Source organism: Gadus chalcogrammus, chromosome 1 (assembly GCF_026213295.1).
Source record: "Gadus chalcogrammus isolate NIFS_2021 chromosome 1, NIFS_Gcha_1.0, whole genome shotgun sequence".
NCBI classification, from domain to species: domain Eukaryota; kingdom Metazoa; phylum Chordata; class Actinopteri; order Gadiformes; family Gadidae; genus Gadus; species Gadus chalcogrammus.
The window spans coordinates 10,361,211-10,386,879 of NC_079412.1; the positions used below are offsets into that span (position 1 = coordinate 10,361,211).

Consider the following 25,669-nt stretch of genomic DNA (forward strand, 5'->3'; position numbering starts at 1 on the left):
GGGGCCTAAAACTATAAACTGGTTTGGATGTTTTCTTGAGCAGAAAGTATGAAGGCAGGATGGTGACCTTTCTCTATTGGACATGATCAGTTGAGCTATAAGCCTGGCTTCAAAATCAATATGCTCATAGTGCTTTGAGTTTCTAATCCTCTCTAATAGAATTACATCATATTTCATTCAGTGCATAATATTTAAGTATGCAAACAACTGCAAGATCAACACTGGACTACAGATTCACCAGGCCTACAGAACGCCCCTCTACTCAACAGGAGGCCCACGCTGCAAAACGCACTTGCCAATACACCACTTTGCAGGGGTTCATTCTTCAATCACGTTTATTACATGTTTTTATGCCTTTTTTAACCATGCCCGAGGCGATGCCAATATACCTTTATTAAAAGACAATGTAAGCGTTTACTCCAAAAGGAAACACTTGCAAATCCACTAAAACCGGGGCTCAGACCGCATCAGCCCAGACACCGTCACCTCACACCCGTCCTCGGCGCTAATGTCAATGGATTCACCGGCCACTTCCTTAATTCATTTGACAGCAACGTGTTCAAGCCGGGACATGAAAGGTGTCTGGAGGCGCCCGGAGGAGGTTTACGTAGAGCTCTTCCAGGAGGCGGTAGGAGAGGCTGTAGGAAAGGCAGTAGGAGAGGCAGTAGGAGAGGCTGTAGGAGAGGCTGGAGGAGAGGCAGTAGGAGAGGCAGTAGGAGAGGCAGTAGGAGAGGCGGTAGGAGAGGCTGGAGGAGAGGCAGTAGGAGAGGCGGTAGGAGAGGCGGTAGGAGAGGCGGTAGGAGAGGCAGTAGGAGAGGCAGTAGGAGAGGCGGTAGGAGAGGTGGTAGGAGAGGCAGTAGGAGAGGCGGTAGGAGAGGCGGTAGGAGAGGCGGTAGGAGAGGCTGTAGGAGAGGCAGTAGGAGAGGCGGTAGGAGAGGTGGTAGGAGAGGCAGTAGGAGAGGCGGTAGGAGAGGCGGTAGGAGAGGCGGTAGGAGAGGCGGTAGGAGAGGCTGTAGGAGAGGCAGTAGGAGAGGCAGTAGAAGGCTGTAGGTGATGCCGGAGGAGAGGCCGTAGGAGAGGTTGTAGTAGAGGCCGTAGGAGGTAGTAGGAGAGGCCACAGGAGAGGGGCCATAGGAGGCCATAGGAAGAAGGCCATAGGAAGAAGGCCATAGGAAGGAGGCCGTAGGAGGCCATAGGAAGCAGGGCATAAGAAGGAAGCCGTAGGAAAGGGTCCGTAGGAGGCCACAGGAAGGAGGCCATAAGAAGGGGGTCGTAGGAGGTCGTAGGAGGCAGTAGTGCGGAGCTGGGGCCTACTTGCCGCGGGCCATGAAACACTGTTTTGCAAGTGTCCTGAAGTGCCTTTCCCTGCACTTAGAGCAGCATGCCAGTAATCACCCCTCTTTCTGCACACACGCACACACACGCGCACACACACACACACACATAGGTCTGAGACCAAAACAAAAAGCGGAATAAACCAACCTGAAACGAGATGGAGACAGATGGAGACAGATGTCGGCGACGTCTCGGCTAAAGCTAATCTGAGCATTATCCACCATTGGTTGTAATCAACAAAACAATTTGTTGCTCTGAACATTATACCCTGTCAACGTGATGATTGGGATAAAGGTGTTTATCTCTTCATGTTCTCCCAGGGCGTGTGTTTGGTGTGCTACCGTGACTGACTCATATGGAGTAGTAATATGAATAGTATTATTGACTGACGCGCCTGCGTTATTGAGCAAAGCGTCTCCGTTTCCCTGCTCGGTTTCCCCTATCCATATGATAACCGCGTGGCGGGCTAGGGCACTTCGACCAGGAGGAAGGGCGTCAGCGGCGGGGTTTAGAGTGTCACCCTAAAGGGCCCTGAACGCTGACTCAGCTCCCCGTCCCAAGGTTTCCGGTCCGGCCCCCCCACCCTGACAGCTGAATAATTCATTCAAGGATAGAGACACACGAGGGGGCTCTGCTCATTTCTCAATGGGCTTGTTGGCTGGCCTCGCCGAGGGCGGTCCAACGTGGACGCCATGCTAGCAGCATTCAAATACCAGCCCCCTTCCAATCTCCTAAATCGCTTTTAGAAATATGAAGGCGGCTGACATGGTTCAAGCGTCACACAATGTCCACGGTGATGAGGTGCAGGGAAGAAACATGGCCAAAGCTACTGCTCCATAGCCTCACCTGCCATGAACTGCCACTTTCAAGGACAATGTGTGTGAGAGAGTCTAAATCCGAGTCCTGTAGATTTATTGAGCCCGCCCTCCCCATTGGATACATCCAGCAGTGGCTGGGGTCGCTGTGAGGGTGGGGGGACTTTGCCAATTGTCGTCATCAACCAGAGTGTGCATGTGTGTGAGTGCATGTGGTGTGTGAGGCTTGTGTTTGTGTGAGTGTGTGCACGTGCGCATGTATGCATGCATGTTAGCATCCGTGTGCGTGTATGTTGGCCAGCACGTGTGCGTCATTGTTGGCATGCATGTGTGAGTGTGTGTTTGCATGAGTACGTGCATGCATGTGCATGTTTATGTGGGTACATGTGTCTGCGGGCATATGTGCGTGTGTGTGCGTGTATATGTGCTTGCATGTGTTTGCGTGTGTGTGTGTGTGTATCTGTGTGCGTGCATGCCTGCATGTGCATTTGCGTGTCTTTGTCCTTCCACGGCTGGCTCAGAGCCACCGAGGCATGGAGAGGTCATCTTAGCATATGACATTCTCTCCAGCGCTGTATCCCGTAAGGGACTAAATCACGCTCAAGTGAGAGTGCAGGGGGAGAAAGAGCATAACCAGGGGCGAAGATAAATGTTGCAAATGATTGTTTTCCACCAAGAATAGTTCTACTTACCGGAGAGTAGTGCTAGCATGATCTACAGCATTCTCCACTGTAATAAAAGTGAATTACTAAGCCGTTGGGCGGCAAGCGGTAATGCTGCGTCTGACAGCAGTGACCCCTCAGTGAAAATAAAAAAACAAACCCCTCATGTTACAAGAAGGGAAATGGTGAAACAAACATGGAGGATGCGTTTATGGGCATTTTAGTAGATTACTTTTCACCACACTTATGCATCCGCGCAGACGGGGGCTGACCCGGGAAGAAACCCGAGGCACCAGATATCCATCACCAAAACGCTCCATTCCCCTCCATGCCACATGATGCTTGACATCCACAAGGTCAACGGCATCGCATGCCGCCGGCCCGCCCTCACGCTGATTCCAGACCAGGCAATCTCTACATTCGTCAGGCTTTTAGCTCCCGACGCCCTGCCCTCTGCCACGCGGCCCGGCCACACTGTAAATCATGACCTGCGTAAAGACCCTATTGGCCATGTCTCCCCTCTCTTCTATTGCCCCGTTGAGTTATCATAATGTAGATGAGGGCAGCACGTCTTTCAACCCGTACCCTGGGCGACGCAAGGTCGCGTCCCCTTAATGTCACGATTAGCTCCATTGTGGCTCAATGGGTTCCACGGTGATGCTCCTATCGCTGTTCAATGAAACAGCGCGTGCTGCATAATGCTGTATTAATATTGGCATTCGCCGTTTCCCAGGATGTAGAGTTTAATATCGCATTCACACACACTCAGCCACACTCAGATACGCCGACAGATGATAAGAGGCTCGCTGATAGTGGCATAGTGCAGACCTGATAGGAAACAAACATTTTGTTAGCGGGCCCGCAATGTCCTTTGATTTGATGTGATTATATTCTTCTGTTCACGGGGTCACAGAGAACGAGGTGTGTTATTTGAAGATCTAAGTACTGCTCTCCTGGCTCTCCACCACCACCACCACCTCTGTTTGTGCTAATTACACACCGTGCTTGCGTGCCACAGTTGCCTGTAACCTTTTTTCTCATTTAAATATCAGTTTCATAGAACAGCGGTCTCGCCCACACGTATACCTACCTCCCCTCCCACTCTCCCTCGCTCTCTTGCTGACATGTAAACAGGGACATGTGTCCGTAGCCATGCGTTCTCCCAGCAACAGATGGATGGCCTGGAGGCGATGCCTGGGAGATATGTGTGAGGGGAGGACTGGCCAAGTGATTTTCTAAGATCAGGTGTGGTGCAGCACAATGGCACCTCCTGCTCTTTTCAAGCGCTGCCGGTCTCTAGCCTCTGGTCATAAGCAGGCACAGAACAACAGCGGCATCTGTGGCAGGTAACGAGCGCCTGAAATCTGGAGCCCAACCCGACACCCCGCCAACCATTTGTTGCAGTTGAAATCACTGCTGCTCGTTCTCGTGTTGTTCCAGCCCGGCTCCGTGGGCAGTGAATCGATCTCGAGCCGCTCGGTGTGGGGAGACACGCTACAAACAGTGGAGAGGGGGCTGGTTACAGCCGCCAAATAAAGCCTGCTAATGGAGAGCAGCGTAGCAAAGGGGCCGCCGCCACCACCTCATACAGGGCCCATCCCGGGACCCGGACTACAGTGGCTTGTTCGCTCAGGGCATAAGTGACCCGTTGAAATAGCATCCCGGGGCACCTGGCTGTGAGTAACCGTGGCCCCTCTTTCCCCGCCAGGCCACTCCAGCGTGGCTCAGAGAGCCGGCTCACCGCTGGCGTCAAACAGCAGATCCTCTGGTCTTTTTTACCCCCTGCTTTAGTAAACACGGTAATGGCAGTGCCGTGTTTGTGTGGATGCCGTGTTAACACTGTGACTGTCAGAGGCCATCATGCCCCTTCAAAGCGTGATGGCCTTCTGAAGTGGGCTCTCTCGGTCGCAGCCATTTTCCACTTGACTGGCCCCACACACAAAGGGGGGCACTGGTAGCTCATAGCAGCTGTCCTAGGTCAGTGGGGGGGGGGATACAGGAGATGAACGAGAGGGAGAGTAGACCAGCTAGCAGAAAGGGGAGCGGCATATTGTGGCTGTTTTGATCCACAATATGCATGCCAGGAGGTATGATGATATCATGTGGTAAACTCGTTTTTAATCCTGCCGCAGTGTATGAGTGTGTGTTCCAAAGAGTTTTAGATTATTTTGGATGCTCAAATTTAATTGTTCTGCAACTTAATATAATTAGGAATTTAATTGCATGGCAAAGGAAATCCTTGAAAGCTTCAGACTTTGTTTCTGGACATGGTGCTAAAAGGTGTGCTGGGACAATAACTCACGCGCATGTTTTACAATATGCAATATAATGTATGCAAATATTCTGGTTGTCTGGCCATGTTGGCGTAGTATCAACATCCCCAGCAGCCCGGTCCAGTCTCAGCTGAGAGGAGGCAGTGCAAATTTCCATGAATCATTTCTTGACACTATATCAAGGTTATTGTGCTGGCAGTCACTGGTCTGTAAATTGCTTTTGCATTGACAATTTAAAGGAGAACCACTGGGATTTAACTCGTCAGTGACTGGTCATGATTGACGATGAGGCCGACCTTTATCCCAAACAGTAAAAATAAAATAAAAAAAATGTATACATATATATATATGCATCAGAAGAAATGCTCACTGCAGCAACAATGCATTTTATTGCATATTTATGAAAGCAGCAGAGAATAAACCCAACCCAACAAAAACCAAACACATGACGTTTCACGCTCTGCACTGCTGATCTTGAGGTAATAATTAGCTCACTACAGCAGTGTTACAAGTTTGCAACCCCACCCCCCCCAAGCCCCCTCCCCTGCTGTGCCGCGCTGTAATTGGTCCACTCATGTTGCACAGTCGGGCCGGGAACAAAGGGTTCCCAGAGGGGGAATCCATGCTGACCCGTGCTGAACTCCACCACAACAATGACAGCCAGAGAGCATTTACATATGCTGACAGACTTGTCTCTCCTCCGAGGGTGGAGCGATGGGCACTTCATTAAAGCAACATCAATACCTGCTGATAGAAAACGAGGAGCGGGGCCCTCGCGCCGCTGCCGAGGACGGCGCCGGGAAGTGACAGACGGCTGTCACCTTCAATTTGAAATAAATGGGACAGAATTCATTAAACGGGAGTATGTGTGGAAAATAATACGTGTGAGGGAGGACGGCGATGGGGCTGTCGGCGCGTTGCCTCCTTCCTGTATCTGAATGGCATCCGTGCTTCAGCAACTGCTTGCCCACAAGCTGTTCACCTGAAAAATAAGCTGCCAGATTCTGCCGTCCCTGCCAGATATACTCAAGTGCGTTTCCGCACTCTCTGAAAGCCCTGTTGATACATTCTGAGGATAAATCTTTATCTCCTCTCCCGGGTGCATTCAGTTATTATGCTTTTGCAGTGTGCTGCTGTCGCTCTCTAACACGCTCACTCAGTGAGCCTTGCCCGGCCGGCGACCGCTCCACACAATGTCACCGAGCGACGCTGTTGTGCATCCAGGACACAGGTGATCTATCTGTCGACTCAGCAGCTACCGACGGGCTTCATATATTTATTGCGTCATGGTTCTTTGGATTTTTTTTATTATCATTCGCCATTAAAGCAAGGGTCTAAAAACCTCCCTCCTATATGTGACACATTATGGGGGGACAGGGGAAGGGAAAGGGCCGGGAGGGGGGGAGGGCGGCTCTCTGGGTGGTGCCGTCCTGAGCAGATGGATCACTCTGTGGCGTAGTAAGTGCAGGCTTCACATGGCAGAGGAGACTGCAGGATCTCACAGGACCAGAGCGCCGCATCCAGGTGGCCACAGCTCCTCCTGGCCAGCTGGAGGAACCATGGGACCATCTGACACACAAAACCCTGCAGAAACGATACACTGTTCTTTGTCCCGTCGTCGCCCTGACACAAAAGACCCCCACACCCATCACGGAATTTTAGCTAATGATGCAGGGGGATAAAATATTGCTTTTTTTTTTTTTTGGCACCAATAGTTCAAGGTCACTTGACAACGCGAGGCGCTGAATTGAAATGCGTGGGGCGACTGTAGCGTCTTCTAGGAGCTTGTCGCATGCGCCTCGTTAAAAAGGCTCTGCACCTCCAGGAAGAGAGACGGATGGGACAATAAAAAGCAAGGCCCGTGATATTCTTCTTCATATATTTCCTATTATCACATAAAGATCAATCAATCTGTTCTGATTGCAATAACCAGACGGCTGTCATCTGAAGTACAATTTATACTGCCCCGCAGTTTCGACAAATCAGAATAAAGAAGTCACATCTGTGCTGCAACAGAACACATCATTGGTCCTCCAGGCGATCCCCAGCTAATTGTGGGCCCATTTGATTTCCTTCCTCTTTTTTTTTTTTTACTCAGTGTAGGGGTCAGTGGAACCCCCAAGTGACCAGCAGCGGAGGCAACAGCCAATGCCCCCCTTTGAGTGGGGTAATTAGAACCCTCCTCCCTGTGCCTCACCACAGAGGCCAGCCTGGGGACCCCCACTACCCCCCCGCCCCCCCGCAACCCTGCTTCCTCCCCATGGTCCCGTCGGAGGGGTCAGCGGGGGGGGGTAGGGAGCGCCAACAGCTGCTGACGAGGAACCACTCTCTGGTTCCCATGGCTCACCAGCGTCCGTGCGCCCCTCCTCAGGGGATGTGCAGCAGCAGCACCATATAGAAGGGTCCCAGGCCTTTGGGATTAGCTCTTCTACTGTGTGGTTCCCCCCCCCCCCCCCCCCTGATCAGGGTCACCGTCACATCCTCTTCTTTCCCCTGCATTCTCGTAATGTGTTAAAGTGTTATTATTGCTCATCATTGTATTGACCTGAGCATTTCAGTGAATGTTACAAGGTCTGCATTTCAAGATACTATAAATGTAGAAAAGGATGAACTTGCTTGGGGCTCTTATATTCCAAACGCAAGAAGGCTGAGACTCCCATCCTCAATAGTTTGATCATGCCGCTCTCTCAACTCTCACAAGTTGTTGATGTGGCCCTCGCTGCAGGAGGTAAGGCTGCATACAGCTAGTGTCCCATGAGCTTGTGCCCCTCTGATATTTAGTTCTAAAACGTTGTATAAAAAAAACGGTTGAAATATTCTGATCTCAACAAGAACAAGATGTCTCAGATAAAGTATCATTACAACATTGATTCCAAACCAGATATATTAAAGCAGAGTTAGAGATGGTTTAATGTCCTGATTAATACCAGTCTACTTTCTAAGTAGAGGCAAGTCTTTGAATCAAAGGTATATATGCGCCATCTAGTGGAAGTCCCCCGCAATGGCCAAATAAGAATCGAGCGTATGTAATATCCCATCACATCGACATTACGATTTATTCAACAACCAGTAGTCGTGGCTGGGTTGTACCCATTGAAAACACAAATATTTATATTAGCCAGTCAATTTCCTGGAAATTGCAGTCTTCATTTTATTCAAGTGTTGCAAATAGTGTTTTATTCGGGCATGAGCAGGCATCCATGATGAGCATCGTTGCACCTCAAAGGTAAACATCATGGTGTTCCCGTTATAGTGGGCACTTGGTGTTGCAAAAGTCTCCTGACTTGAACAACTTGTAGGTGTTTACCAGAGGAAACATAGTGACGGAGCCAACCAGTGATCCCAATTGAGATGCAGCTCCACACCACACGAGGGCGCTGTGACTCTTGTCTCTAAGGATGACGCCAACCATTACCTTCACGTAGCAAAATGCTCCAGTGAAGAAGACCCATGAGAGGACCTGGGGATTACAATGAAAACATTAATAAATGATGCATATCAAATGTACTTATGCAAGTCTGGCTTTTCTCTCGAATAATGTTTCACCCATAAAAAATGTTTTTGTCATTTATCATGACATTTCCATTAGAAATTTGTATTTAATACATACTACATAAAAAAAAGACATTATAATTAATTGGTTATAAAATGAAACCACACAACAACATATCTTATCCTCGATGCATAATTATTTTATCTCCCCAATGTTGCTCAACATATTAGAGGAGACCTTTGCTTCCAGTAGTCACTGATAAAGCCAGTGGGTGGGTCTTTATTAAGTGGCCTTATCACACAGTGTATCCTCACAATGATGGCCAGGCCAACTGGAGAGCTCTGTAGTAGTGGACAGGGGCTGAGCGCCGCCATGGCCATGTTGTAGCTCCCAAACGCCGTTCCCAGCACGCCCAGCACGCCCAGGAAGAGCAGCGACCTGGAAACCACAAAGGTCAAACGTTAAATCATCACATGATCCTCAGGCCTCTACGCTGGACATGGATACTTTATATCCTATCGATTTCGTTTAGAAAGGTGGAATGTGGTTGCCATTTTCCACATCAACGGTTGGACCATGGGATTATTCATAGCAATGTCTATTGATCACTTTATTGATGAGGTAGGTGTCTGGTGACGGACCGCTTCAAAACAGCATATTCACCTATTTGGAAAGAACATGGCGACTATGCAGGCGACTGGGTTGGCCACCGAGGACAGGGCGGCCGAGAGGTGGTAGGCCAGGTTGCCGTAGGGCATGCAGGAGTAGGTCTGTACGGAGGGCAGCAGGCCGTTGGCGGCCATGTTCACCCACACCACCAGGAAGTAGATGAAACCCAGCTCGTAGACAGAGAAGTTGGAATTGGCCACCACCGGTTGGTTCCGGTTCTTCTCCTTGGTTTGGTGCTGGAGGGGGGAACCTCCGTCGGGCTCCAGGCCAGGGTTGTCCAGCCCGGTGGGGGCCGACGCGCTGAGCTCTGGGACCAGGGTGTCGGCGGCCAGGTCAAAGGAAACCCGGGGAAGTCTTTTCAGAGCGATGAACGCGGCCAGACTCACGCACATCATGGCCGCCAGGAAGGAGAAGAAAACCTCCGGGGAGAAGTTGGGCGGGAGGTACTGGGTCTGCAGCGTCCACTCCTCCCCTCCCCCGGTCAGGTTCTGAGTGGCGTTGCCGGTGGTGTTGACACACGACGCCATGCCAACGCCCTGCGCCAGCGCCACCAGCCCGGGGACGAAGCCGCTCAGGCCCTCCCCGATGAAGTAGGTGGTGATGTACTTGGCGGGGAGCCCCGACATGAAGGGCAGAAAGGTGACGGAGGACGTGCAGTCCACCAGGGACAGGAAGAAGGTGATGATGAAGAAGGCGGTGCTGTGCGGCGCCCCGCCCACCACGGTGGTGACGCGCCAGAAGAAGGCGAGCAGGACGCAGGCCAGCACTCCGATGGCGAGGATGGCGTAGATGACGGCGGCCTCTCGGAGGTAGCCCGGGCGCAGCTTGTGCATGAGCGTGACCAGCAGGGGGCCCACGTTGGCCAGCTGAATGATGACGGTCAGGTAGGACGGCAGGTCCCAGCCCTCCGGGAGCGTGTTGACGATGAGAGGCAGCTCCACCCACAGGCCGTTCACCGCCATCCAGGAGCCCATGCCAAAGGCAGCGGCCAGGAGGTGGACCAGCAGAGCCATCTGTCCGGGGGGTTTGATAGTTGTTTTTGGCCTTGTCAACTAGGTCAACCTCTGCCAATTGCTGTAACCAAAGAGGTTAAAAATAACGTTGCTATTACATCATACTTCTACATGAACCAAAGTCAAGGAATACAATTGGAGGAAAATAAATAGAAATATTGGAGAACATGGATAACCTTATTATTTCGGCTATTAATTGTCGCTAATCAGAATCAGGCAAATGAAGTAGGCTCCCAAACATACTAGGTATAGAATAGTCTATGTAGAACTTAGTATGAAGGACAAGACAACAGGAGCATATGTTTAACCAATGATTTTGCTTTACATACTGATGGTGATGGAGTTAAAAGTTGGACATGTAGAGTTTGTAGAACACATATTACTCAGCTGACTGATCTCACTTCCCTATCACCCACACACATCAGCGATCAGTCTCGTGATAGTGATAACGCAGAATATTTACCTCAATGGTCACGTGGTAAATGTAGAGCTTTTAGTGTGATGAGTTCAACAATTTCCAACAATTCGCAAAATATTGATTAATTGGGTTTGGATTTCATGTCTAGTTCGGTCACTTCAAGCAGAGATAAAAAATATTTTCCTCGTGGAACCTGGGATTTGAATAAGGAGTTGTTAGGTAGCTCTACTCACACGTCTGATGTAACTGAATGTCCAGATCAATTCGTGGTCATCCTGCTAGAAGTGACCGTGTAGGACTTTCTCAGCCTTCTCCTCTTGTTTGCGTGCATTCTGGGTAGGTCAAAGAGCAGTCCAGCAGTCCGCTACTCTGGACCAGGTTCTGGGGACATAGCACCTTTATGGGTGGATTTTTCGAATGTCGCTGACAGCATAAGCTACCCATGACTTCTTCGCTCAAGTCGATCAAATGTTCGTCTTTTTATTTTACGGGAGGTTTACTTCACCTATGCGGGAGACAATATCGCCCTCCATCGGTTGATAATGAGGCTCTCCAAGAAATTTTTTTTTGTTCTGAAATCAATAGCCAATCACAAGGCACTGGCGTTTACATTTTGACCTTAGTAGCATTATATATTTATTAAACTAGGTCGACTAAGAAAAGGGAGAAATATGTTTGAAGTGTCATCAACTTAGTGCAATCTATGTGTTGAAGTCTATAGAGCTCATTCAGTGGCTTATCTTCCTTGAACTATGTTACCTGTCCAGAAGTAGACATCTCCTTGTTGAAAGAAGCACACCGGTTAAAATGTCGGAGTTGAACTGGAAAATTAACATTACCAAGATGTGATGTACTCTGAGCAGCTTTTATTACTAATTGAGTAATATGGATGTTGAAAACAAATAATTCAATTTTGTCATGGCAACTCGTATCTATATTGTGGGGAAACAAATCCATGTCAACTACACACAGGCCTAATCACAAAGAATTGCACAAATAGGTCTTAACCCACCAATTATAAAATGTGCCGCTAACGCCAATCTAAACGCCCAGCTACATTTGAAATTCAATTGGAAATGCATTGGCCAGCAAAGGAGTGCTTACATGACTCAAGTTTCCCCAATGTTTTGGTAAGATCACTCAAGGTCAGAACAGAAGATATGTAAACACTGTACATAAGGCAAGTCATGGTAAACTCCAGACACCTACTTTCTGGAGCATGAAGGGTGTACCTTAAATCCACAAAACCTATTTAGCGTATAACCACAACCAGACATCTAGCATCACACTTATGACTCACATGGAGGGAGGAGAAATCAACACAAATACAAGTGGTTAAGAACATACTTCCACAAGTCAGATGTCTGGGCTGACTATACAAAGACCAAAAGAGGTAGCTGGTTCCAGTTTTCTTCAAGCGGTTAAGTGGGGCATTTTTTATCTTTTTTTTGTTTAACCAATCATCGATTTAACACAATTTTATTTTCAGTTCAAATCAAAAACATGGAAACTTTAGGATTGACTAATCATTACCAGTTTGTGGTAGCTCTGCCCAACAAAATAAAAAAAATGGATTACTTCAGTGCCACTTTTGTTTACTTAAGTTGCCCACTTGATTCCCCGTTTCCTCTATAGGCACCTAGCTTTACGCACACATGCATGTACCATATATTTGGTCAACAGAATTCAACACGTATACATAGCAACAGCCAGAACAAGTATTTTGACACCGGCTGAATACACGCGTCTCCATAGGTGACCTTGATCAAATTTGTCTTTTCAGTAGATACTAGGAAGTGATCCCAAATTATATTGTTGATAGTATGCACAATTGTGTTGACTGGGTTACAAAAAGGCAACACACAAGATATACACACAATAATATTATTTATGTTATTGTACAATCGGAATTTATAACAAATAACAATTAAAAAAAAAAAAGATTAGTAAGATGTACAGTATTCAAATGATCACATCTGGGTGGACTGTGACTCCTGCCTGCCTAGTCGAACCTGCTCCGAGCAGAACTCCAGTGATGAGAGGGAGGGGACCAAGACATGATGATGGCTTTCATGAAGAATGACTTGAGTTTGTATATCTATGCATTTTGGCGCATATTCTAATGTGTATTTGTCATTATATATATATGTTATGTTTTGCTGCCATGTATGTGCGTGCACAGGTGCTGGCAGAGGGCTTGACGTGACACAGAGGTGGAAGGGGGAAGAGAGATGAACGCAAACCATAAAGCTGGGAGAGGGGGGTGGTGGTGAGTAACGGTGGAAGCGAGAGCAGCTCTGCCTCAGTTGGTGTAGATTTGGTTCTCAGGGGGCTGGGGGAGCTTTATGTTTTCCTTGCACAACATCAGCCGTCTCAGGTCCTGCAGCACCGTCCGGATAGTGTAGGAGATCTGCCACTTGGCCAGCGCGGACACAGCTTGCTTGTCAACCTGTTTGACATTATGACAAGGGAACACAGTAAAAGCTGATGCGTCATTGTTCCTCATCCTATTTTTCCATGACTTTGGGTTTGCAGCGGACTCGAATAAACTCTAAGAAGCCAATTCCACTCTCTCCGCAATTTATGAAGGAGTTCATACAGAATTAATAAAACGGACCACATCGTGTCCGTTATTAATTCAGAACAGAAATAGATATTTAGCCGCGTCTGGATTTAACAGAACGATTCCTTATTGAGACGGCAGCGAGGCCTGATGGTTAACTCATTAGCAAACGCCATTTGCTGAAATTATTTATGGCCCATAAAAACATTTGAACATTTGTTTCAAAATATTGCTCTAAATTGTTAATGGCAGGACTTGATACAGACCACAGATACGTGTCCCACATGGCCATTCCACGGCTGCACGCCGAACGCCAAGACCAGTCTCAACACAAACTTCTAAAAATGTTTTGCTACAACAAGTGATTCATGGTCTAGCTTTACTTCAGAGCCTCATTTGAGTTGCCACCTCAAAAAGCAGAATGTAAATAGACTGGTTCTGCTGAAGACACCTTAAGACACCTTTAGATGTTAACCTTTTGACGTTTACCTTTAGAAACCAATGCTAAACCATGCCAACATTCCTGTTGAATGTTCGAACTTGGCAGAATTGCAAACTAAATCTGTTCGAAAAGATACTTTGTCATAAATGGTCAGGTTATGTCACCTAGTCTTTTTCAAAACCAGGAATTAGTTTGATTGGACTGTTTGGTAACTTGCAATATCAATGTAAAAACCAACATGAAAACCATCAAGATGGTGATCAAACATTTGAAAACATGGTGATGTGGCATCTTTAGCATATCACCCCCCCCACTTAGACCTCAAGCTCCTCAATAATTATTATTGCAAGCTAGAGCACATAAACATGAAATACCTTTTATAGTGTTGATCCATTTGGACATTCTCAATTTCCATGACTGGAAATCTACTTTTTAAAATATATTTTTTCTAAAATGCTTGGAAATCCTGAGACAGCACTTTGGGAGCTTGGGACAGCATTATTCATGACTTTATTTTTGGGAGGGCCAGCATTTCTTATTTGAAGAACATATTAGTTAATGGACGCAACTTCTTTGATAACGTTATTGAACTCAATCAGCTTTACTAAAGAAATGTCCAGGTTATTAATTAGATTGACTAGGAAAATAACGTTAGTTGCAGCCTACGATACTACAGCATACGACCACATTCTGTTGTACTTGTACCGTTCAACCTAATCCTTTCTACTAGTACGCTGCCTTCTCGGTCATCACTGGGTGGTCCGGGGCAGACCAGGGGAGAAGTAACCAGAATCTTTACTCACCACACCGTTTGAGTTGTCCACACCATTCAAGTTTATCTTTGTCACAAATCTGACAAAGGGCGGAGTCTCAGGGTATCGGGGACCACATTCGACCTTGAGACTGTACATCCTATTTTCATAGATTGTCTGTGGATAACACACACACACACACACACAAATTATTGCAGTGAGGAAAGGTTTAAAATCGCACCGTGTAAGACAATTGCGGTATATCCAGAGCTTGTTCTCTCAGCTTGCGCTACATGTCAAACAAATATAATTTATAACGTTGGCCTAAAGTATACACGTGCTTAGGTTTCACTCAGCAGCTTTGCTCAAACATGCAATACAAAAGATTAACTAAATAACACATTGCAATGCCAGCTCGGTGGAGTCACCCAAGTCTCCGAATACTAGAGAATGTGAACCCAGCACTGCTTCGGAGCAGGCCCTGGAGGTGGCGGAGGGGAGAGTAACGGCGCTCACCCGTGGAGGTCCGATGATCATGCCTCTCCATCTTGTCAGGGTCATGTCCTCGTCGTCCTCCAGACCCCAGCTGACGGTGCCATCTCCCACGCCTTTCTGCCCTTCCTCAAGCTCTTCCAGCAGCCGAAAGTTTCGGGGAACTTTAACGACTGTCGTAAAGGAGGACACAAAGCATAATGTTTTTAAAACAATTAGTCTTGCAGCCGCCCGCAAGAACACATTCCAAAATACATAACCTACAATGCATGGCACTTGAGTAATTGCCACTGGAATTTATACAAGAGAAAGTCATTTGAAATACATTTTGTCTTTAGAAAGCATAGTTTGTTTGAATGTGTGGCCACACAAAACAATACAGGCTGTGTTTCGCTTTCATCAGTGGAATATTGTGGCAGGGATAAGCCATCTGACACAATGGGCACCAAAGCATCACTGGGAGGGAGCCCTCGGCAGGGTTTGCGTCTGCAGTACCAAAGGATCTGTACGTGTTGGTTTTAATTAAAGTGCTCTATTTTGTACTCTTGGTTGAAGAAGGGATTTGAAAAAATACATTTTTGCAGGCAGGTCTCAATCAGAACAAAAATATATTTTGAGAGCATAGCGATGAAATCAGCTTAAAAATGTAATAAAATATGTTAAATAAGGATATTTACAGTTGAACTCTATCCCACATATGCCTGTGATACCTGTGAAGGTATCGCAAGCCGAAACAACACAAAAACAAGCCTAAACTAAAATGTTTTCAGGATGCTCAAGATTGCTATAGATCACACAGTCCTTGAATACTGAATGGCAAGGTGAGAAGGTGATTTGCTTTTATGGATGGTATTGAGCATGTGCTGGAACTTTGTTATAACCTATTGGTTGAGATGTCGACACACAATTATTTTTAGGAAAAAATACTTTGCCCAAGTTAATGTTCCGATGGACCGAAACCAGACAGATAGGGGACCGTTGGACAATTAAACTCTAATCTTTAATAAGGGAAAGATAATGGAATCAGGCTATTTTTCCTAAATAAATTAAACCTTCCTGGTTTGAAAAACCAGGTTCAAGAAAATGCAGGCAATTTAAAGCCAACGTTTGTTGTGCACTAGAAAGTAGTTAAGAATGAAGTGTGGTAGCCCATGAAAAATGGGCAGACAGTGCTTTAACACACAGCCCCATACGTAGGTTATGACTGATCAAGAACTAGTTCACAAAGGGATCTAGCGGTGCTGCATCGGCGTCCACGTTCAGCTGCGGGGTCTACAGCGTGGCTGCTGGACAGCTGCCCCAGAACTACAGCTGCTGGTGTAATGGACGTTAAGCCTCATTTCCATGATATCTTTCGATAGAAGCCCAATTATAAATATATAGTTAGGAAAGTTAACTCACTCAAGTTGAAGTACACACACACACACACACACACACACACACACACACACACACACACACACACACACACACACACACACACACACACACACACACACACACACACACACACACACACACACACACACACACACACACGCGCTCCGCATTATTATTCCACTTCATGATTGTATTATCCATGACCTTGTTTTTGAGACAGCACCATGCTGTACCCTAGCACTCCAAAGAATTGAGGCCTGGAACATGAACTCTGATTCCTCAAAAATAAATTTGCCGGCCAACTGGAAAAGTTGGACCATTGATGTTATGGAGAACACAAATCCTGGTCAATTTTTTTTCCCAGCATGCATAGGAGTTATACTACAGCGGCCCTACTCTGTGGCACTGCCGCCCAGAACGGCTGGGATTTGCATCTCCATTTCAACAGGGTGACGCGCTCCAAGGCGTGTCTTCAACTGATGACTCGCTCGTCTTGAGTCTATGACACAACACACACTTATTGTCGCCTTTTTAGTTCTGTATTATAATAGCCTACCTAAATTAGATTGATTAGTTTAGGTCAAGACAATAAATGTATTTAACGTTTCAGACAAAAGGAACACACGATTATATCCGCAATGATGAATTTAGTAATTCAATGTTCCCCTATTAGCTTCCTGTTCTGCATCGATCATTGACAGCAAAATTATTTATGACTAGTCTTGTTAACGCACAGAAAAATATGTATGAAACATTGTCCAGCGTACCTCACAACGTCCCTGATATTGAGCAAAAAGTGTGTTAATTATCATTATCAACAATCCTAGAAATGTCTCCTTTTTCATGGGAACATCGTCATGGTAAAAATCCCATGGCATTTATCGAATCTTCATAACCCTTTCTATTAAGCTTATATAGTTCTAGGAACTAACAAATAATAACAAACCAAGCTGTCAAGGGAAGGGCATCCTTTGGCCCGACTCTGGAGATGGTTAATCTCGGGCGCAACCTGGCACAGCTCTGCGCATTTAAACTGGCAATAGAAACGCATATCAGCGCAGCATGGATTGGCATGGCCAAAGGTGCCAATGGTAAAAGGTCAACAGTGACTCAGGCCTGATCACAATAGAAAAGCATTGTTTCATAGACCAAAAAAGGGGGTGACCCAAATGAATCCACTAATGTATGCTGTACAGTAATTGTATGTGCATACCAAAATTGGTATGGATGGCTTTTTTCTTATTATGGATCTCAATATTGGCTTTTCCAAAAAATATTTTTGTAGCACACATCATATAGGCCAATATACTATGCATTCCCTGTTTGCATATCAGGGGTTACACATACTTCTTTACTTCTGTGTAATGGCTGGGAGTTCCTGAAAACATTCCCAGCAACCATTTTAGGCATGTGGGCCAATTGGATAACCTCAGTGACAACAACGTTAACATTGGTAGAGTGGTAGCCACCCATTCAGGGTTGTTAGATTTTGTTGATCGTCTTAGAGAAAATAAAAGACAAATCGAACATCATAAACGTATGATATAGCGGTGGGGGTCACTTGGTTCGCCTGCACGTTATTGGCTCAAAACATTGGTAATGGGCCTACTAGCTACATAACTAACCTAAAAAAAGAACAGAAAGATCTAAAGGAAACTAGATCGTTACGTAATGTTGGTATGGTACAAACCCTAATCAAGGCAGGCCTAACGTTAAACGGATACGTTTGTGGTGCTTGGCAAGATATAAGCTAAATGTTTTTACAGCACGAGGTGGACCAATATACGGATATCTCACCGGGGTATTTGGCAATAGCAAAGGGCTTTAGTCTGCTGTACACGATGGTTTTATTAACATGACTAAAACCTCATCGACTTGCTTCTGTTTTTATCCAACTGGCAGCACCCAAACTTGGCCATGGGTGTATGGGGTACATCGTGAAATGCATAATCAAGTAATACCCAGACCAAGTAATAGTGATAATAAATGTTAGTATAGATTGTCGGCGTAAGGTAACACCAATAGGGTGTATAGTATATAACCATCTTTGTGTAGATACGCATGTATATATTGATAGGGTATATGGTACACCAGGTAGACTACCCCGTGGTGGTAGCCTACGTGACAGTGCAATAACGTTAAACACATACGTGACCGTTTCAGTCAAATTGCCGCGTTAGTTAAACATAACGCAAGTTGACGTTGTACGATAGCGTTTAATTAAACAATACCGAACGAAGTAACTGTCTTTTGGATACATTCATCCACCGGACGGATCCTTACAGTTAGCGTTGTGTGAGCTAAGCTAGCTAGCTTAGTATGAAAATGTAAGTCTACCCTATGTTAGCTTCATAAGCACAGGCTACAACCCCGTAGCAAGCGTTAACGTGGGTCAACTACCGTTAAAAAACAATAGTTATCGCTTGGATTTTCATAGCACCAGTACCATCATCGAGACCTGCATATATACACTTAATTATTTCTAAATGGGTTATTTGACAACATATCTGTGAGAACATTTTATTCGTCTCAGTATTTTACCTGATCCGGCGGCGACCGCCATCTTGTCGCTTGATAGCGTGAGCGCGCACGTAACTTTATCAACACTAGAGTTCTTGCGAGAGCGCGCACGTAACTTTATCAACACTGGAGTTCTTGCGGGAGAATGATGCACCCCTAATTCGACATCCATGGGTGCATCTCGCTGCAAAATTATTTCCTTGATGTGCACTATACACTCCTTTTTTCGTTATCTCATGTTAAATCAAGGGGGACACGGGATAATGCTAAGGTCATTGTGTAAGTGACAATTAAAAACCTTTGAATCTTGTTTCACCTAAAATGTGTTATCCACGTTCTATTTATTGCTCAGCGAAATACTTTGGTAAAACATTTGTAAAAAAAATAAATAAGGGTTTATACACAGCAATTGTATGTTGTTAAGGTTTATTCCGTTTTTGTATCATTTTATAAATAGGTTAATATACATATGTGTACGTCTCCCAAATGGAAGACAACAAAAAGGCATCATGGCATTCGTTAGGACTTACAATTCAATCATTACCACCAAGCAGCAGACATCGATGGTTTGCGAAGGAGAGGAAATAAAGCAAGCCGTGGGTGGAGTCAAAAGTGCTTCCTTAATTGGTGCATCGATTGCAAGTAATCAATTAAGAAAATGATAAGGCAATATAATAAAAAGAATAACATTCATAGTAAGACGGATTTAACAAGCGTTGACTATTCACTAATAAAACTAATGAAATCCAGTATCTTGAAGCAGTTAACAAACAGCCCTAAGGAAAAATTTAATCTTATATTTTATTATTGCATATATCTTTAATAAAAATGCGTTGCAATAAACCCACTTCTCCCTTTCTAAATATCAGCAGTATATGCACTATGAGACAGAAAAGTTTCAATTAAATGACGCCATTTGACAGCAGATTTTCAGGGATCCTTCTGAGAGAAGGAGTTACTATATTAATACATAAGTGTTTACTTCTTTTTTTTTGGTGAAAATTGTTTATTGTCTTTAATACCTTAAAATCCTACTTTTGTATTATTCTTGAAAGTATTTACATAAATAAGTGTTCGGTTAATGCAAATTGCTTGACCTCTCTGGAAATAATTGACAAGAAGGCCCGATAAGGCCAAAGCTGTGGGTGAATACTAAATTTTAGAATGTTAATATTCCATGTTGAAAATCAAGCACACGCAGCTCAAAACATATATACTATTTAGATGGGCAGTGCATGAAACTGCAAGATTCCGCATTTAACTATGACTTCAGACTCAAAAGACATAAAATGTCAACCTCATCATCATATCAACATATACCACACTTAACTGTCCTTCAAAAATCGTGTATCCTTGACAAGTAGTATTTCGGCTACTTAACAGTCATTGCATTAACTACTTTGAATCAATACAAAAATATCAAGTACAAAGGATTCAAAAGCAGACACATCCTATCATAGAAAGCTATCGTCTTTGAAACAAAATAGTTTCCATCATAAATAAATGTTGCCGTTCGCTAAAATTCCCAAGAAGATATCCCGTTCAATCTGCTAAACCCCACTAAAAAAAGTTAGGAGTTCTGCTCCCATTAGAAACAAACATATGTTTGAGATCACTGGAATGAAAATAACATTTTGTTTGTTCACATTTGGGACAATTTGGTCAGTGTAACATATTTTGAACAAGTGAACTACTTGTACTAGAATCCAGTCACTTGCTGTTTAAACCAGAATACCAGAACTTGCTTTCATGAATCAACATGCTTTAAGTATGCATGCTTAAACTCATCTTAAGAGGTGTCATAAATTTGATTAGATACAATAGTTGGTCATGCATTGAACATAGCCAATATTTGTTAAACTCCAGTTACCTCTATAATGCAGTTAAACTTTTACATGACATACATTTACCAATGGTTTCAATATTCTGTAAGCCAATCAAATCAATAGCACTCAAATTAAGTGCGTCCAAGGAGATAAACATTGTCTGAATAATCAACAGGATTTTTATAATTAAGTGTACATTTCCAAGTGTTTTTATCAATGACCAAATTGATCATAACTTCAAGTTATGTTCTATTTTCCTTCTTCTTAGGTTCTTGCAATAAACAAAGACCTTTGGGAATCTTAGCAAAGCCATCCCTAGGGGGTTGAAAAAAATGATACTCGATTACTGCATCTATGGTATTAAGGCTAGTGAATAAAACGACAAGAGCCTCTATCGTGCCAGCCGAGTGTACCAGAAGAATAACCGATTTGAAAAAGCATTAATAAAAGTCATTTCTAAGAAACATCATCCTCAAAGTACAGTAGGGCCAGACTGATATAAATAGCGATGGTTCCAAAAGTATTATTCAAGTTAAAATGAAGGCAATTGTATATTCTGTGAAGAAATAAAGTTTGACCGATATGACATGTTTTTGTGCATGAAGTTTGTCTTAAAACTACATTTAAGTATAAAAATGGTGCAATCACATTGAAAGCTGCTTCCGTACAGAAAGGTGTTTGGATTCAACTCATTCTTACAAATATCAATGTAAGTGATTTATACCAAAATATCTTACTGCAGAGCAATATAAATATTTTTTAATCAAACTCCTATTGAGCTTCCAGAGCAAGCTTATTGAGCATGCCCTTTGCCAATAACATGATTAATCAAAGCAAAGTTGTAACATTGTCATCATGTTTAAGAAGCATGAGTAGCCCGACGGATGGCCTAGCTTGGTTGGATTTGACTGGCATTGTGGAGCTTGCTGGGTTGTGGAGTCGGCACAATTAGTAATGGCAAAATCCCTCGGATCATTCAACCAATGAATCAATCTCTTCTATAACCTGGACAGAGTGTGCATGAAAAGAAAGAGTATGGCTCTGGCTATGAAGATTTGTGGTCAAGCTTTCCTTCAATTGATTACATCTTAGGTTAGTCAAACGAAAGAAAAAAGAAGTGATGTTTGGTACAGGCCATTATGTTCTGAGGTAGCGTGGGGTAAGCCTGCGTCGCTAGTTAACTTTATGCGCCCATTTCAAGTCATCCGTCCGCGGCTTCACCCCCGTCGCACTCTGGATGAGATCCTCCAGGTAGCGCCAGAAGCCCAGCCTCTCCAGAGGATAGTTGAGCCATCCTGGAAAAAAAAGTCTCAATGATTGTCGTAACCAAGGAACTTATATTCTTGTTTCCCCAGATCACTCAGGTTTCCATACAAACTTGAACCACCGATAAGAGAACCCCCATGTTGTTCTCTCATTCACATCCGAATGAACGAAAGGAGGTGTTGTTTACAGCGCTGGTTAATAACCACACACCTGTCGTGATGCAGAAGTATGTCTCGTGCGGAGAGACGTGGTGGATGCGGTGGTGCTTTCGAGGAAGAATGATGTGGCAGTCCTGCAGAAACACCACCCAACCAGGCAGGCCAAAGTATGTGTGCGACCACTTGTGGATCTGGTTGGTGAGGGTCACAAAGATGGCGATTGCAAACACATAGCAGTACCAGGGGTAGTTGTGGTACACCTCCGCTACAATTGAGAGAAAGAAGAGAAAGAGAAAGAGAGAGAATTTATTAAAAGATACAATAAACAGTGAATAATGTACACCAATCATTATGCGTAAAACTGTTTGTGTAATTAGTAGTAGCTCACCAGGGGACAAGGTGAGGAAACTGATGGCCATACTTGCTAGAGGAAATATGGTCAGCATACAATTATCGCCATTGGTCTCAATGAAGTCATGACGTGTGATGCCAGTGGGATCGATATGGTGCTCCCTAAATGGTCTTATAAAGGCCTGGGACAGAATAGAAGGGTCCAGTAAAACAAACAAACAATACAAACATCACAAATAAACAAAAAAAAGTCAGTTGCTTTCCCAAAAGGGTAACCAAAAGTCAATAATCGTTCCAGGAAATCTTCAGAAAATGCCCGAAGGGTGTCAAACACATCATAGCCTTGTGTTTGTATAATCCCCTCTGTGGAAAAAGATACGACATGCCGGGATAGATACCCGGCTAGATCCATTACCTGGATCTGGATTGATTTTGGATCATGGAAAATGGCTATATAACCTTTCAGTTGTATTGAATATGAGTGAAACCCACCTCAATTGATATTTACCTTTCCAAATATGGGGAGTTCTACTGATCCCCATGAATCAGCTCCCCAGTGAACAAGGCCTGATGCAAAGTCTGCCGTCAGTATTCCGGCCGCTGAAAGTAGAAATTAGACAGATGAATACCAGCAAAAGCACCTCATATATGATCACAGCCAGGTTGAGTGATGTACCCCCCTTGTACTTACCAACAGCCAACAGGATGAACCACACATGGCCAAGGTGGAAGTTAGCAATGAGGTGCAGGAGGTTGAAGGCCATTAGAGAGAAGCAGAGGATGACGCTTATCCATTCCTGGCATCTTTTACCTAAATATAAAGCAAAACATGAATACCATCCTCGGCAAACTTTGCTATCAGATATTTTCTATTCCTGTTTTATTTGGGACTCTTGAAAGGTGGTTTATACATTGAATCTATTATTATTAATATTATAATTATCAATGTTATTAGTATAGACTATTCTAATACATAAATGTATTAGAATCAGTAAAATGACAATTGCGGTTACTGATTTGCTTTTGAGTAAGAAATTATCCTCTCCTCAAATTAAGTGGTAAATTGGGAAATCTCAGTAAATATAGGCATTCATATTCACTACTGTATCTTAAGTATTTCAAGGTAATGTGTTCAAAGCCCAGATCAGGTAGTGTGCATATTGGATGTCGAGATGAGGTACGCCTAATAACACTAATGCTAAGGTCCTCAGAGCTCGGCTTGTAGTTGTATTAGACCTCTCATTTTCAGCATGACAGCGAGTGGCAGCCGTGTTGGAAATACCTGTCTGTCAGAGAGGTTTGATTGAGTAAATAATAGAAAATAAAAAATAGTCAAGTAAGTAATCAAGTGAATAAACACATAGAGCCAAAGTAAGTCATCTGACTCCACAGCAGTGGGACTTGGCTATAACATCTTGATATAACTGTGCCATAGAGCAGCGGAGTTAACACAAATCACACATTTCTGTCAGTGACGAATCATTGCAACATGGGTAAGAAAAGCCTTGTGACCTAGGTAAATATGCAGCATCTGATAAATATGAGGAAGGCACTGCACTTCCTACCGGAATGTTTTTTAACTTCCATTATCTAAAAAATCGTTCCTGTATGGAAGTTGTGTAACAGCAGATACGTCGAAAGCAACGAGGGAGATACACTCGTAAGTTATCAAGTGTAGCATATTGCTAACACTTTGCTACCCACATCTGAATACAATACATCCAGCCGTCGCTCATTTAGTATAACTGTTATTGGCTTATTTAAAAAAAGGAGGGCGGTGTCACGCCACTTTTTGACAATACATGGGAGCAGAACATAACACCAACATGGTTTTGTGGAGGAAATCGCCTCACCTGGCGAATATAAATTCGCAAGTTCCCGAGCACCTGCGTGTTGTGGACCCCACCTCGCCTCGGTCCTTCCCTTCTCCTGGTGCATTGACGACCCTGCTTCAGGTCCACACCCATCTTCGTTTACTAGTCTCGCCATTATCTACTTTTCTTCGGCCAAACCATACGGATCGACCAAGCCCCAACCTCTCCTCATAGTAAGGCGGCACCCACAGAATCGTGAAGCCACCCAGCCCACAGATCCATAGCCTAACCAATAACATCCAGCTCGCTAAAGGCATCAACCAATCGTTGAGTTGGAAAAGATATGTAACTGTTGTTCGTAGCCAATAGGGTTGTGCATGAAAAGACTGCATTTCATTACGTAGGCGGAGACAGTACCTTGCTGTAGCGTTATCCCGGTCTACAGCTACGCAATTTCCGGTATATTGCCCCATGTGAGCTGTGTAGGTCTGTCAAAAATCAGGAATGACAAGAACATCCAAAGAAACTATAAAGACATGGCAAATAAATATTTGATTTAGATTTTGACGAAAACTTTGAAAATAGAGCATAACCGAGACATGTAACAGAAACTGATATCCCTCTTTCGTAATAAGTCACAACTCGTAATAAGTCATAAGAGGCAGAAACCCATGCATCTGCCTCTCTCTCCAATAAAGACCTGTAATTTGGAGCGAGCCGAGGTCAGACCTCATCGAGATGTTCATTATATCAATATTAAAATTATAATATTTACCATTACATAGTGCTCACCATAGTGCTGCTAATGAGGCACTTTTTAACGTCACATTATAATATTTATCTGCACATGCATTTATGTAGGCACACATATGTTGTATATGTGCATAATACATGTGTGGTTTTCGAAGCGATGTGCACAATATGAGCTGGGCATCCCGTTGGCTGGATGACTGTATGGTTGGATTCAGTAGGCCTATAATTTATTAGGCCTATAATTCAGTAGGCCTATAATTCAGTAGGCCCATAAATCAGTAGGCCCATAAATCAGTAGGCCTATAATTCAGTAGGCCCTCTTGGCAAACCACCACTGCCAATCAGGCCCACCGGCCAAACACGCCCATTGCTCTGCCAAACACGCAACCATAGCCCGTGCCCGTGCGTAACGCTACAGATGTCATATAATCCCGCCACCCAGTCCCGCCCTATTGATTCATTCATTCAAATTCAGTGGACATACAAACTCGTAGTTAAGGCTCCTTCAAAATCCCATTAATTTTTAAGGTTACAATTCCAAACTTCTGGGTCAAATGTTGTGCTGTGCTGAGCAATCCGCGGGACCATCGGGACAGGGGCCCTCGGGCCCCAAGGTCCCTGGAGCGCGCGCCTATTGTTGTTACGTTTTGTTTGCATTCTGTACAAAGTGAATG

General features: G+C 44.6%; 3 protein-coding genes across 4 annotated transcripts; all 3 read right to left on the bottom strand.

Annotated features, from left to right (window-relative positions):
- Positions 1 to 7,586: 7,586 nt before the first annotated feature.
- Positions 7,587 to 11,360, bottom strand: slc52a3 (solute carrier family 52 member 3). 2 transcript variants are annotated; one of them, XM_056588351.1, is made up of 4 exons: positions 10,724 to 10,902; positions 9,242 to 10,321; positions 8,893 to 9,016; positions 7,587 to 8,545 (listed from the first exon to the last, which is right to left on the bottom strand). In XM_056588351.1, exons 2-4 carry the CDS (start codon positions 10,258 to 10,260, stop codon positions 8,333 to 8,335), a joined length of 1,356 nt encoding a protein of 451 aa, XP_056444326.1. In that variant the 5' UTR covers positions 10,261 to 10,321; positions 10,724 to 10,902; the 3' UTR covers positions 7,587 to 8,332. The 2 variants fall into 2 exon arrangements, with proteins under 2 accessions (XP_056444326.1, XP_056444320.1); XM_056588345.1 differs by lacking the exon at positions 10,724 to 10,902 and adding an exon at positions 10,912 to 11,360 and having other exon boundaries at positions 7,588 to 8,545.
- A 156-nt stretch (positions 11,361 to 11,516) lies between these two features.
- Positions 11,517 to 19,014, bottom strand: LOC130380939 (ubiquitin-conjugating enzyme E2 variant 1-like). Its single transcript, XM_056588370.1, has 4 exons — positions 18,849 to 19,014; positions 14,952 to 15,100; positions 14,487 to 14,612; positions 11,517 to 13,127 (listed from the first exon to the last, which is right to left on the bottom strand). The coding sequence occupies exons 1-4, from the start codon at positions 18,997 to 18,999 to the stop codon at positions 12,981 to 12,983; spliced, it is 573 nt and encodes a 190-aa protein (XP_056444345.1). The 5' UTR covers positions 19,000 to 19,014; the 3' UTR covers positions 11,517 to 12,980.
- A 208-nt stretch (positions 19,015 to 19,222) lies between these two features.
- On the bottom strand, positions 19,223 to 24,553 carry peds1 (plasmanylethanolamine desaturase 1). Its single transcript, XM_056588364.1, has 6 exons — positions 24,282 to 24,553; positions 23,120 to 23,239; positions 22,937 to 23,028; positions 22,466 to 22,610; positions 22,130 to 22,342; positions 19,223 to 21,948 (listed from the first exon to the last, which is right to left on the bottom strand). The coding sequence occupies exons 1-6, from the start codon at positions 24,415 to 24,417 to the stop codon at positions 21,827 to 21,829; spliced, it is 828 nt and encodes a 275-aa protein (XP_056444339.1). The 5' UTR covers positions 24,418 to 24,553; the 3' UTR covers positions 19,223 to 21,826.
- Between the last annotated feature and the right edge of the window lie 1,116 nt (positions 24,554 to 25,669).

What these genes read in the sequence shown, in the direction of transcription:
- LOC130380939 (XM_056588370.1), bottom strand. Translation starts at nt 18,999, where the DNA reads ATGGATGTCGAATTAGGGGTGCATCATTCTCCCGCAAGAACTCCAGTG. An exon ending in GGCGGTCGCCGCCGGATCAG is followed by an intron (nt 15,101 to 18,848) that starts GTAAAATACTGA and finishes CCTTTACGACAG; the next exon opens with TCGTTAAAGTTCCCCGAAAC. An exon ending in TGATCATCGGACCTCCACGG is followed by an intron (nt 14,613 to 14,951) that starts GTGAGCGCCGTT and finishes TGTTATCCACAG; the next exon opens with ACAATCTATGAAAATAGGAT.
- peds1 (XM_056588364.1), bottom strand. Translation starts at nt 24,417, where the DNA reads ATGGCGAGACTAGTAAACGAAGATGGGTGTGGACCTGAAGCAGGGTCG. An exon ending in TGCGAATTTATATTCGCCAG is followed by an intron (nt 23,240 to 24,281) that starts GTGAGGCGATTT and finishes CTTTATATTTAG; the next exon opens with GTAAAAGATGCCAGGAATGG. An exon ending in ATACTTCTGCATCACGACAG is followed by an intron (nt 21,949 to 22,129) that starts GTGTGTGGTTAT and finishes TTTTTTTTCCAG; the next exon opens with GATGGCTCAACTATCCTCTG.
- slc52a3 (XM_056588351.1), bottom strand. Translation starts at nt 10,260, where the DNA reads ATGGCTCTGCTGGTCCACCTCCTGGCCGCTGCCTTTGGCATGGGCTCC. An exon ending in GCCATGTTCTTTCCAAATAG is followed by an intron (nt 9,017 to 9,241) that starts GTGAATATGCTG and finishes TGTGGTTTCCAG; the next exon opens with GTCGCTGCTCTTCCTGGGCG. An exon ending in CAGTTGGCCTGGCCATCATT is followed by an intron (nt 8,546 to 8,892) that starts GTGAGGATACAC and finishes TGTAATCCCCAG; the next exon opens with GTCCTCTCATGGGTCTTCTT.